Here is a 13,148-nt window from a genome sequence, read left to right as displayed (position 1 = left end):
TATCAGCCTTCTTTGCTGTTGATGTTTGCACTGATGGTACAAAAGCAGAGGTGGGTAAAACAGCTAGCGCCTTAGCATGATTCAGGACGGTGGCACCAAACTGTTAGTGGCCGCTGCATTCTTCATTACCATCTACTTCCTGGGGGCGAAAAAGAATGACCTTGATGAATTAGGAGAAAGTACTAATGTTATTAAGTCTCAACCCTTGAATATATGTCTTTTACCATTCTGTGTGGAATGGGAAGTACCCAGGAAGCACTTGTGCATCGTACCGGGGTGTGGTGGTCATCTTGAGGAAAAGCATGTGTGCAGTTGTTTGAGTTGTGAGCCCAACTAGCTGCTTTCTCTCGGGACACTGTTTTTATTTGAAAGAATGATGACAGTCGAACTATGTTTACTCAGACCTGGGCTTTTGACAAACATTTTCCTGAAAATGAACGAAGTGAATGTGTCACTTCAGGAAAACAATTAAAAATATTTGTTGTCAGTGATCTAATTTTCACTTGAAAGCACAGATTTTAGGTTTTGTTTGTTTGTTTGTTTGTTTGTTTTTTGCGGTACGCAGGCCTCTCACTGCTGTGGCTTCTCCCCGTTGTGGAGCACGGGCTCCGGACGCTCAGGCTCAGCGGCCATGGCTCACGGGCCCAGCCGCTCCGCGGCATGTGGGATCTTCCTGGACCGGGGCACGAACCCGTGTCCCCTGCATCGGCAGGCAGAGTCCCAACCACTGCGCCACCAGGGAATCCCAAAGCACAGATTTTAATTTAGGAAAACTTATAATCTACCACTGTAAGCTTGACGGCTTCCCGGTTCTTAACAGACATCTGGTGTGAGCAGGGGTGATATTCAACAAATATGACTTTAAAAATATTTTATGATAAAAGTTTCAGTATTTCAGAGATCTGCTTAACTCAGTGAAACAATATTTTCTACCTGATCAGTGCATGTTACACAGTCATGCATGAATAAAAGATCCATTCAGAGTCTAAGATGGACCAGTGGATTTTACTGTGACAGAGTGCGAGAGTTCATTGCTACCGGGACTTCCCTGGTGGCGGAGTGGTTAAGAATCTGCCTGCCAATGCAGGGGACATGGGTCCGATCCCTGGTCCGTGAAGGTCCCACATGCAGCGGAGCAACTAAGCCCGTGTGCCACAACTACTGAGCCCATGTGCCGCAACTACGGAGCCCGTGTGCTGCAGCTGCTGAAGCCTGTGCACCTAGAGCCCATGCTCCACAGCAAGAGAGGCCACCACAGTGAGAAGCCCGCGACCCCGCTCACCACAGCTAGAGAAAGCCCGTGTGCAGCAATGAAGACCCAACGCAGCCAAAAATTTAAAAAAAAAATTTTTTTTAATTAAAAAAACCCAATAATCTAAAAAAGAAAAAGTTCATTGCTACAGTTTCAGATTCCCTACCTCACCTATCTTTAAGAAGCTGCCATTTGTCAAGCTTTAATGCAGAATCAAAGACGACTGTTCACAGTTCTCTGAGAAGGCCGACATCTGATTAGGCCCTATTTTCTTTATAGACTTCAACCAAAACACTCCCTCACTCCAGATTTGAAGGCAGAAGCAGATACAAGAATCCAGTTGTGTTCCATTAAGCCAGACGTTACAGGAATTTACACAAATGGAAAACAGTTTTACTCTTTTCATGAAATTTTTTTTGAAAGTTATTTTTTAATAAGGAAAACATTGTTTATATTAACATGTAATGGATTATTTATTTTTGTTACTTTTAAATGAATTATTAAATGTTTTTGTTTCAGTTTCTAATATGGTAAGTATTGGTAGACTCTACTCATATTAACAAAAGCTCCTTGTGGTCCTCAGTAATTTTTTAAAAGTGTGAAGGGGTCCTGAGACTGAAAGTTTGAGAAACGTGTGTTAGGGACAAGGCTTCCTGAGTCTGGTGGTCACAATGACCATGAAGGGGAGTGAAAGCCTGCCTGGTTCTCTTCTCCTGTGCCTCCTGAGCCCGTTTCAGACTTACTTGGCCATATTCTATGACTATTTAAGATGTCTGTTCATTCTGGGCAACTCACAGGGGGAAAAATGTTTTATTTGGATGTATTCATATAAACAGGCCTAATGAAATACCCACTGATGAGAAAGGAAGAGAAATATCCTCTGTCTGTTTTTATAGATAAAGTCTTACTGGAACACAGCTGTGCAGTGTGTATGCCTGTGGTTTGTGGCTGCTTTTGCACTGAGGTGGCAGAGATGCCTGGCCCACAAGGCCTAGACGCCTGCTCTCCAGGCCTGTATAGAAACAGTTTGCCGGCTCCTGGCTGTTGTAGACATTGAAGAGATACCATTTTAAAAACCGTACCTACAATGTGGTGCTATTGACTGACTTTATTCTATACTGAGCACTTTGAAAACTCTTAAGCTCACATAGATGTAAGAAATCACTCCTTTTAAGCATTTGCCGAACTCCAACTTTTGTATCCAGAACTGTGTTCTTTGTTGTTTGATTGGAACAATAGCTTTTGCATCTTCATCTGCTCTGATGTTTTACCTGACCTGTTACTCTAATGGGAATTGGTACTTTCCTTTAACTAGCAAGATGGCTTTTCGCATGGATCTCCTCTGTTTACCAGCGGGGCTTTGGGTTGTACCCTTCCACCTGGCCCATGTGAATAAGCACCTCTTCCTCAGTTCCTGGTTATAATTCCAACCAGAATTTTGTCCAAACTTTTTTTTCACTTTCCAAGTGGAAACTAAGGTAGCCCCAGATGTACTGATGCTCTAGGCACTGAGGACTGTGATTAGGTTAAACTTGGAGACTCTGGGTCAGAAGCCTGGAGGGGGAGAAGGAGGGCAGGAGAAGGGGGAGCCTCCCGGCTGCACATCTGGCGTGATTCCACCTCCTCGGCGTGGGGCTGGGGCCGGAGGTGAGGGTTGAGGGCGGTGCTCTAGGACGGGATGCGGCCTGGGCAAGGCTGATTTCCTCCAGAACTGCCGTCTGCTAGTGTCTGCCCCGCTGTGGAGGGTAGTCTGTTGGGCTCCTGGCTCTGGAGCGCTGTTTCCTGATGATAGGAGAGAAGAGGCAGAAAAATGAGATTCCCTTTAGCTGGTCCCTCAGAAGATGTTCATGCTTTTGTCCGTGTGTAGCCAGAGCACGTACTTGCAAACCCACCTCTGTGCCAGCAGTCTGATGCATACCACGGGAGCCCTGTAACAGTTCTCGGCTCCAGAAGGGTGGAGTGTCAGCAGGCAGGAACGCTTTCTCTCCGGCAGTGTGATACAAGTACTCATAAAACTCCTGCCTCTCTTAAGGCATGAGGTGAGCGGGCATATGTCGAGCTCTCAAAAGGATTCTGTCCTGTGCTCAGGGCCACTTCACTGAAGTGTGTGGCGACCCTCTGACTCTGATGTTCTTCCCATGGCATCCGTGAGTACCTTACCCTGGCGTGTGCCACCAGGCACTTCAGGCGCGGGTAGGGGGTGCATGGCCTTCAGCAAATTTTCAAACAAGTCTGTGACCCTAGGAAGGGTGAAAACCGTAGCTAAGTAGACTGTCATGAAGAGAGAATGAGAGAAAAAATTGTATTTTATGAGACTGGCTTAATACAGTGATTTTTAATTTTAAAAAAATTATTTATTTATTTATTTATTTATGGCTGTGTTGGGTCTTCATTGCTGCGCGTGGGCTTTCTCTAGTTGCAGCGAGCGGGGGCTACTCTTCGTTGTGGTGCGTGGGCTTCTCACTGCGGTGTCTTATCGTTGCAGAGCACGGGCTCTAGGCACGTGGGCTTCAGTAGTTGTGGCACGTGGGCTCAGTAGTTGTGGCTCGCGGACTCTAGAGTGCAGGCTCAGTAGTTGTGGCACACGGGCTTAGTTGCTCTGCGGCATGTGGGATCTTCCTGGACCAGGGCTCGAACCCATGTCCCCTGCATTGGCAGCGGATTTTTTTTTTTTTTTTTTTTTCCAGTACGCGGGCCTCTCACCGTTGTGGCCTCTCCCGTTGCTGGAGCACAGGCTCCGGACACGCAGGCCCAGCGGCCATGGCTCACGGGCCCAGCCACTCCGCGGCATGTGGGATCTTCCCGGACCGGGGCACGAACCCGTGTCCCCTGCATTGGCAGACGGATTCTTAAGCACTGCCCCACCAGGGAAGCCCAGTGATTTTTAATTTCTTTAAACACCAAAACCTCTTCTCATTACTTTTCCTCTGCAGGTCACACAAAATTCCTTCAATGTCGTGAACCTAATCACAGCTTCTGATCAACATTTTGAAATAATCATTTAGCCAGTGATACCGCCCTGAGTTCGTATAATCTACAACCAAAAGCAAAGGGGCCTCTCATGTCCTCAGGCTGAGAACCAGCCTCATCATGGTCACATTACCAGTTTTTTATTAGGCCTTTAAAACATTGGGAACCTAACTGCCTGAGGGGTCCCTCCCTCGGCCACCCAGCGGGCCTGGTCAGTAACCTGGGTTGGCGGCCCACCTTGACTCCGGGCGTGGTTCCCTGTCTAGGGGTGTCAGCACGCATTTGACTCTGAGAGTCTCGAGACAGACACAGCTGAAACCAGCTCTTCTCCATCACTGCATACTCAGGGAGGTCCGGTTCTCTTATTGAGAAGGTGCTGTCCGCTGTTAACCAGCTGTGTCTTCAAGCAGTGGGATGTCTGACTTCCTCACCGCCGCGGACTGAATCTGTGCAGTGGGCGGCCCTGGGGCGGGGGTAGTCCCAGACACTCTACTCAGCTCAGCTCATTGCGGACTTCCAGAGACGGGACGTGATGGGAGAGGCTGACAGGAGCCGAGTCTGAGATCAGCTTGGCCCTGAGGACCCCTCTTCCAGTGGGGCCTTTGGTGTGGTACTGGAGTATAAGGGAAGCGAAAGGCAGAAACTTGCTTGACTTGACAGTGAAAGTCCTCATAGAATTACTCTCCTTGTGTGGGATGGCCATCAGCCGCTCTCTTGGGCCATTCTTGTTTCTTTCTTTTTATTAGTCATTTAAGATAAAATTTTGCTTACAGTAAGATGCACAGTCATTAACTGTTCAGTTCAGTGACTTTTGACCACTCCTGGGTCATTGATTTAAGTATATATTGGAAATGTATTTTGAACCACTTTTCACACAACCCTCAACAGTTTGAAGGTCAAAGAATTTCATTCTCTAAGTAGTTCTTCTTGTATTAGTGCACCCTTCCCCGTACTTGCTCCTGATACCTTCTCTGCGAGATGCGTTAGTGGAATCTCTTCTTAATGGAGGCCAGAGGGCACCCCATGAGCTGATCACTCCCCAGAAAGGACCCTTTCAGAACAGTGGGGTCCCAGGTCAGTGTGTGGTTTGAGCACTGGCCTCCCCACTTACAAGCTCTGTGACCTTGGTAATTGACTAAACTTCTTCAGGCCTGAGTCCTTCATCTGCGAGGCAGTGGTAACAGTGCCTCTTCCCTCGTAGAGGATGTTGTGGGGATTACATGAGATGAAGCATGAGGGGTGCCCAGGCAGGTGCCTGGTGCATGGTTACCACTCCGTAGATGTGACCACCAGCACTATTGTTCTTTCCATTGTCACAGTTCCGAGACCACCCAGGGAAGACCACTGGGGAGGAAGGGGACGACCTGCCTTCTTGCCAGCTTGTTTAGTTGCCCATTGGTGTAAAGAGGAAAGATGAAAGTCTAGGGAAGGTGTGGTGTTTCCTCTAGATCGGGTGCGTTTGCTCTTTTGCTACTGCGTTAGAGAACTGACTCGTTAAGTATATGAGAACCTGGGTTCTTCCTGCTTCGCGGGCACTTGTTCTGTTCTCATCAGTAAAAAGCACTTGCCAAAATCCAGGGTCATGGCTGTTTTCCTGAGAGTGAGTGGGAGGAAGAGGAATGCACAGGAGGCCAGCCTTGTAGGAGCTCCTGAAGCAGGTGGACCTGCTCCCTCCCTGCCCCCAATCCCTGCCCTTCCCCGTTCCCTGGGAGGCTTTTCAAAATCCTTATAGCCAGGCCCAGTTGCAGAAGAATCAGGGGCAACCTGGGCCTCTATCCTTAAATAAAGCTCTCCAGGTGATTCTGGTGCTCACCTGGTTAAGAGCCATTGCCATAAAGAAATTCTAGCCCACCATAAAGACATTCTCCTCTAAAGGAGACTGATGCCCAGAGAAGGAAGTGGCAGGCCAGGCTAGGGCACACTGAGTTACGATGGTGCAGCGACCAGAATTCAGGTCTCCTGGCTCCTTCCGAGGTATTTTTCCTCTCGTCTTGCTCATTCTTTTACCATATTTGCTGTTCCTCGTGGTGGGGTCAGAAATAGCCCAGACTTGGTGAGCCTTCACTCCCATGGGAGACCAGCCCGGCCGTGGTCCAGTGAGCTGCAGGCTGTCAGCATTCTTAAGTGCAGGGAAAGCTTTTTTGGAAGAAAAGCAAGGGGAGGCTTGGGATTCCAGGCTGCGACGTGCCGCATCCCTGCCCATTGCAGCACACGGGTGAGGTTGCACCCCAGAGCTGGTCCTCCTCTGCTCAGCATGCTGACTCAGCATGTGCACGTGGCAGCCCTGCTTCCGGGAGAGCCCAGGGCCACCACTTGTTCCCGTTTCACTTACTAGAGCCTGGACTCCTGCCAGATGTGGCAGCCACCACAACGCATTTGGTATTGGAAAACTATAAACAGTTCACCCTTGAACAACGTGGGGCTTGGGGCAGTCGAACCCTCTGCGCAGTCGAAAATCGATGAGTATAACTTACAGTCACCACGGTTCTTCCGTATCTGCATTCCACAAACCACGGGTCCCCTAGGACCGTAGTATTTACTGTTAGGGAAAAAAATCCACGTAAGAGTGGACCTGAGCAGTTCAAATCCGTGTTGTTCAAGGATCAGCTGTGATCCTAATACAGTCCTAATGCTGTAACATCGGACGTTCATCCAGTGCTTACTGTGTGCTGTTCCTCTTCCATGTACGGTGTCAATCAGTCCCTCCAACCAACCCTAGTGGTAGGTGGTGTTATTCTTGTTTTACAGATGAAGGAATTGAGGCTCAGAGAAGTTAGGTGAATTATCTGAGGTCACACAGCTAGTAAGCAGCACAGTTGGAATTAGAACCCAAGATGTTCAAATGTGCAGGGCCTACGCTGTTACTCACGACAATAAGTGAGCTTGCTTCCTGCCTTCCCAGCCTTGGCTGTGACTAGAACACCCGTGTGGGACCCGGGAGCCTGATCCCACGAGCAGCAGACTTGCAAACAGATGTCTTTCTTGTGACCGGAAATGATGTCTGTCGTGACTGGTGGGTTTCGGGATCAACCCTGAGCTCTGCGTATTGTGGCCGCATTTCTTAAGAGTCAACACCGGCTGTTCCCAAGGTCCGTTTATCCGTCCTAGCACGTGTCCTGGGATGGCACAGCATCGGTGCCCGTGCTGACGTTTCCTCGTGTTGCCTGGACGTGCGTGTGCAGGCTCATTTTTCGAGTGCTTCGTGGCCTGCCTGACTTCTCGGAGTGTCTGGCAGGCAGCCGTGGTGGTGCAGATCGCAGGGGATGGGAGAGGCAGCGCCCCCCCCCTTCCTCTGATCCCATGGAGACCTGCGGTGACCTGACCCCTCTGCTTCCTCTCAGTCAGCCCTCCCTCTGCCCCTGATTTGCTGTCCTGTGATGGCGGGGGGGCTCAGACTTCACCTGAAGAATTCTCTCTGGTACCCTCAACTTCATCCCACCCCTCCCCCAGCCGCTAAGACAGGATCCACCTTGTTCCCTGGCCCACCACTGCTCTGCCCTGACAGATCCCTCGCCACTTCTTAGAGGAACCTTTACAAATTCAAGGTTTTTGACCTTAGTGGGGCTCTCATTATTCTTCTTCTTTTTTTTTTTTTTTTTTTTTGTGGCTGTGCTGTACAGCTTGTGGGATCTTAGTTCCCCAACCAGGGATTGAGCCCCGGCCCTCGGCAGTGAAAGCGCCGAGTCCTAACCACTGGACCGCCAGGGAAGTCCCTGGACTCTTATTCTTGACTCTTCATCTTTTCTCTAGAGAGATTATTCCAAAATGTAGATGTGATTCAGGTTTTGCCCTGCTTGAGACGCTTCAGAGACTCCCTGGGGCCTTGGCACTAACAAGGAGTGCAGCTCATGGTCTGCGTCTGACTGAGTTTTGGGCTTTGTCCTCAGCCCGGCCGTGTCCCTAGCCTCTCCGCGGTCCAGCTGTGCTGAGCTGCTTTCTCTGCACTGAGACGTGATACCAGCATCTCCAAACCTTGGTATCTGCTCTTCCCAAACGTTCTCTCCGCCCAGCCTCTCCACTCTCGCTCCCTCCTGAGCCCCCGTCAGGCCTCTGCTTGGACACCACCTCCTTTGGGAATACTGTCCTTCCTCCCTATCCCCTTAGTCTGAGTTGGGAGCCCTTCATTGGGCGTGGCCATGGCAACCATGCATATCCCAGCATGGCACCTTGAAATCCAGGAATAGAAACATGCCACTTCTCTCTGTTGGGCTGATGTTCCTTGTTGAAGCAAAGGCAGGAGATTCATTTGCCAGGAGTTATTTCAGCAAGCAAAATTCAGAAGAGACTTGTAAAGCATTTTTATTGTTTAAATGGGCTGATGGTTGGTGCTGTTTTTTGTCAGTTATTCACAAAGAAGAGGATTGAACGTCCAAATTCAAGACCGATTTTGCTTGTTCGGAAGGGGCCCAGTTTTTGTAGGCCACCTGGTTTTATGGGGCAGAGTGCAGGAGCAGCTGGCCATGTCGTTGACTGCCGCCAGTGTGAGCAGAGACTCGCACGCAAAGAGGAACACAGAAGGAATGCTGGTTCATGCAAACGTGCAGAGTTTGAAATCTTGTGACGTAGTTATCCGACACCTCTCAGTTTTAACATCTTGACCTCGTGTAGCGTAGCCTCTCTTGTCCCCCAGGCGGGGAGGAGAACCTGACCCCGCACCCGCACCGCCCAGTACTCTGTGCGCTTAGCATTGTGAGTGGATGGCCAGTGATCCAGTGCCTCTCCTTCCCTAAGGCATGGCAGCCACCCCTGGGGCAGGCGCCATGGTCAGTGCAGCATCCCGGGGCCTGGCCCAGAGTCAGAGTAGATGAAGAAGGACCGAGAACCAGAGAGATTTAATTAAAAAAATAGCAAGACCGCCAGAAGGGTTGCTAGATAAGAAAGCTTTTGCTGATCTGCCTACTTCACGTGTTACTTGAGTGCATGAATCCATCACAGCTCTATATGTGGGTATTATAGCCTCTCAATTTGGGGAGTTGGAATTTCTCAGATTTTCTGAACCGTCTCTCATTGACACACTCAGTTTCTCAGCGTATTCTTGCAGATACTGTTAGTTGATAATCACCTTGAAGATTAATTCAGGATTCCAGGAATCCTAAGCTTGAGTGCCCCCCGACTAGTCATGAGTCAGAGGAGGGAGACGGAAGGAAATCGCTCCTTCACCACCCACAGTTCCATTCCTAAAGGGAACCAGTAATTAAATGTTATTAAGCAAAATTAATTTGCCTCCTGCAGGGAGGTTTCTGATGAATGAAAGGATTGCTGATCGGGGAGGGAGCCAGGCTATCCTCTGGTCATCAATATTTCATGGCCGTTGGCGGTGTCAGGAAGTTAGCTGTCCTGGCTCCCTGACCTTGAGCAATCTTGAAGGTAGGGCAAAGCTGGGGAGGTTGTATTTAAAAGGCTCTGTTACAAGACACTTAGTGCAAACCTAAGTGAAATTTGCAAGACGCACCCATGGGTTAATTGAATTTACACCCTCAAGTTAGCTGGAGGCTCCCCTGGATGGGGCTCAGGGACCCACCTGGGACTGGTCCTGTTGGGGGTGCAGCCCTGTAGCCACAGTGGCAGAGCTGAAATGTTTAATGATGGCTCTGGGGGGGGCGGGGGAAGAGTCCTGATTTGTAGTGTCTGCTGATTTCTGTGGTGTCACTGTATTCTCAGCATGGCTGTTTAAAGCTTCTGAACGTGGAGTGGGGAGGTGCACTGGTTTACTGGAGCTGGGAGTCCCAGCATGTTGCCGCCACAACTCCCAAATTCTTCCTGGTGACTGGGGGACACCCTGCCGAACTGCATTTCCAGAAATACAGATGTTCCCCCCCACCCCTTGGGCGGTACTCATGTGCATTAGACTTGGCCTCTTGACTGAGAGGGTACCTGAATGCGATGGGCTTTAAGAATGAGAAAAGAAGTAGCCTCTCATTTTGTTCTTTTCTTCTCCCCAGCTGCCATTAACTTGGCAAAGCTGAAACTTTTCAGACATTACTACGTCTTGGTGAGTAAAAAATTCCTGAATTTGTAAATAAGGTCAATTCATGAAGTAGAGCTAATGAACTTCCAAAGCATTGGTAAAGCACAGGAAGTGTGCTACCTGGAGCTGTGTGGGGTTCGTTTTACAAAACTAAATGGTGGCCATGGACATGGGAAATTAAATATCTGAGTTACTTCTTTTTAAATTTTAGTTTTAAATTTGGCTTTAAATACTCAGAAAAGTAATACATGCTTGATATTTTTAAAATGCAGGATTATAGGAACACAGCAAAAGCCCTTTATGACCCCCGACCTTCTACATCCCTTCCCCTTTTCTTCCTCCTCCCCCAGGTATTATGGTTAACAGTTCAGTGGTTATTTCTCTAGATTCTTTTCTAAGCATATGCCACTCATAGCTGTTCCTTTGACTTGCTTTTTAAAAAATTCATTTGCAAAAATGGGATCATAGCTACAAACAGGACTGGAATGAACATGAAAAGTCCCTATAAACGTAGCACCAGAGGCAGGACTTACTATAAGTTATTAGAGTCATAATTTCCTGGACTATATAAGGTATAGATTTCTTCTGGAATTTGCTTCCGTACTCCTAAACGAAAGCTTCTGAGTCATCTTCATCTGTGGTTTGGGCATTGGCTGTCACTTTGCACAGTCCCCTGCAAGCCTGTCTGCCCTGGGTGCGGTTGCAGTGAGCCGTCCGCTGTCGAGGGGTCAGCGTGTTGAATCCTTTTCACATCCTCTCTCACTAGAATGCTTAGGATTATTGGTACTTCCTCTGAGCGTGGACCTCGAACATTTACAGCATCTGCTGAAGAGACTAAAAATCAGTATTTTCCCTGTGTGGCTTTATTTTGCTATTACTGCTGGAAAATATTTCTCAAATCCTGGGAATAAAAAACTACTACCCTTTGGGGCTTGAAATCAGTGGGTCATGTATGAGAATTAGGCGACGAAGGGGTTACTCAGGAATTAAGAGCAACTACAGCGAAGTGTCCTCCCAGTGGGTGTGACTGTGATCAATCAATATCTTGGTCACCTAGAGAAAAAGAAGAAATCCTTTCTAGCGTAACTAGCAGAGAGCATCTGTCTCTCTGCCATGTTTACAATTAGCACTATAAGTGTCAGATAATCTTCAGGTAATTCTGTTTTCTCTTTTGTAGTTAGTTTGTGAAAGCAGGTCGTTGGAAGAAAGTGGTGCCATAATTTCTATGTTGATTTTATTTCTTGTTTTCTTTGCCCCTCATATAGATCGTATGTTATATATACTTCACCAGGATTATTGCATTTCTCCTCAAACTTGCTGTTCCGTTCCAGTGGAAGTGGCTCTACCAGGTATGCTGCTCAGAGGGGACAGTGCCAGAGAATTTGTGTCTGAGGATGAAGTCTTAGGGTGTAACTTAAGATTGTTACTAATTTATTTGGCAGTGGCCACTAAGACCTTTTGTCTCTTCCGGTCTGCAATTAAGACGATATGTTTGTCCAGGAAAGCTGCTGGATTACATGAGAAATCTGGAAGTAATTGCATTATTGATTTTAGTTTTCAATTTTAAAAGTTTTTGCAGAGAAAAGCCTCAGGCCGAGAAAGACTTGCCCTGTATAATTAAAATCTAGATGAAATCAGTTATATTGGGCTTAGAATAACTTGGAATCTAGACCTCCCTTTTTCTTGCCCATTATTACTATTTCAATAATAAAGTATCTTTGCAATATACTAGAACTAGTTTAACTACTAGGGTAGCCACCATATGATTTCGAGACTTTTTTCTGGAAGCTCTCACTTGGTGCTTTAGACCCTGTAGGAAAATGTATGTATGTAATGAGCTCTTAAAAGATGCCAATGAAGACACTTAAAGCAGGGAGTCTCAAATGTCATGTCTGGGCAGAATGCTTCTAGCTAAGGCTTCAGCAAATCCTCTAAGGAAAATGCTCCCCAGCGGTCAGCTCTGGCATTTGAGTGACTGATCGGCGAGTGGCCGGGGGGAGGGGGTCAGTTTGTTTAGTTCCACTGCTTTCTGAAGAACAACATTCTAATCCCTTTATTTGGGGGTGGTTTTAAACTTTGCAGCTCCTGGATGAAATGGCCACGCTGGTGTTCTTTGTTCTAACGGGGTATAAGTTCCGTCCAGCTTCAGATAACCCCTACCTACAACTTTCTCAGGAAGAAGATGACTTGGAAATGGAATCTGTGTAAGAATCTCCTTTCTTCCCTCCCCTCCCTCGTCCCTTACGTAACTAAGAGCAGTGTGGTATGAACTGGAGCAGCTGCTCTCCGCAGTTTGTTGCTCCAGAGGTTGTCCCTCTTTTTTTTTTTTTTTTTTTTTTTTTTTGTGGTACGTGGGCCTCTCACTGTTGTGGCCTCTCCCGTTGCAAAGCACAGGCTCCGGACGTGCAGGCTCAGCGGCCGTGGCTCACGGGCCCAGCCGCTCTGTGACATGTGGGATCTTCCTGGACCGGGGCATGAACCTGTGTCGCCTGCATCGGCAGGCGGACTCTCAACCACTGCGCCACAGGGAAGCCCATAGTCTTTATTTTAAAGTCTATTTTGTCTGATATGAGTATTGCTACTCCAGCTTTCTTTTGATTTCCATTTGCATGGAATATCTTTTTCCATCCCCTCACTTTCAGTCTGTATGTGTCCCTAGGTCTGAAGTGGGTCTCTTGTAGACAGCACATATATGGGTCTTGTTTTTGTCTCCATTCAGCCAGTCTTTGTCTTTTGGTTGGAGCATTTAATCCATTTATATTTAAGGTAATTATCGATATGTATGTTCCTATTACCATTTTCTTAATTGTTTTGGGTTTGTTATTGTAGGTCTTTTCCTTCTCTTGTGTTTCCTGCCTAGAGAAGTTCCTTTAACATTTGTTGTAAAGCTGGTTTGGTAGTGCTGAATTCTCTTAGCTTTTGCTTGTCTGTATAGGTTTTAATTTCTCCATTGAATCT

The 13,148-nt window shown here is 47.7% G+C and overlaps 1 protein-coding gene across 5 annotated transcripts in view; it reads left to right on the top strand.

Annotated features, from left to right (window-relative positions):
• Positions 1-13,148, top strand: part of GPR107 (G protein-coupled receptor 107) — a gene marked incomplete at both ends in the record, with an annotated part of 69,285 nt that overhangs the window by 42,763 nt on the left and 13,374 nt on the right. For all 5 annotated transcript variants that reach the window (XM_079706887.1, XM_079706889.1, XM_079706886.1 and 2 more), the window contains 3 exons: positions 10,165-10,214; positions 11,456-11,539; positions 12,273-12,394. In XM_079706887.1, coding sequence (XP_079563013.1) covers positions 10,165-10,214; positions 11,456-11,539; positions 12,273-12,394 — 256 coding nt within the window. The remainder of the gene's footprint in view (positions 1-10,164; positions 10,215-11,455; positions 11,540-12,272; positions 12,395-13,148) is intronic.

This window comes from Hyperoodon ampullatus (assembly GCF_949752795.1).
Source record: "Hyperoodon ampullatus genome assembly, chromosome: 6".
Lineage (NCBI taxonomy): Eukaryota > Metazoa > Chordata > Mammalia > Artiodactyla > Ziphiidae > Hyperoodon > Hyperoodon ampullatus.
Note: the sequence above shows the minus strand (reverse complement) of the source record. Positions and strands in the feature narration are given on the sequence as shown.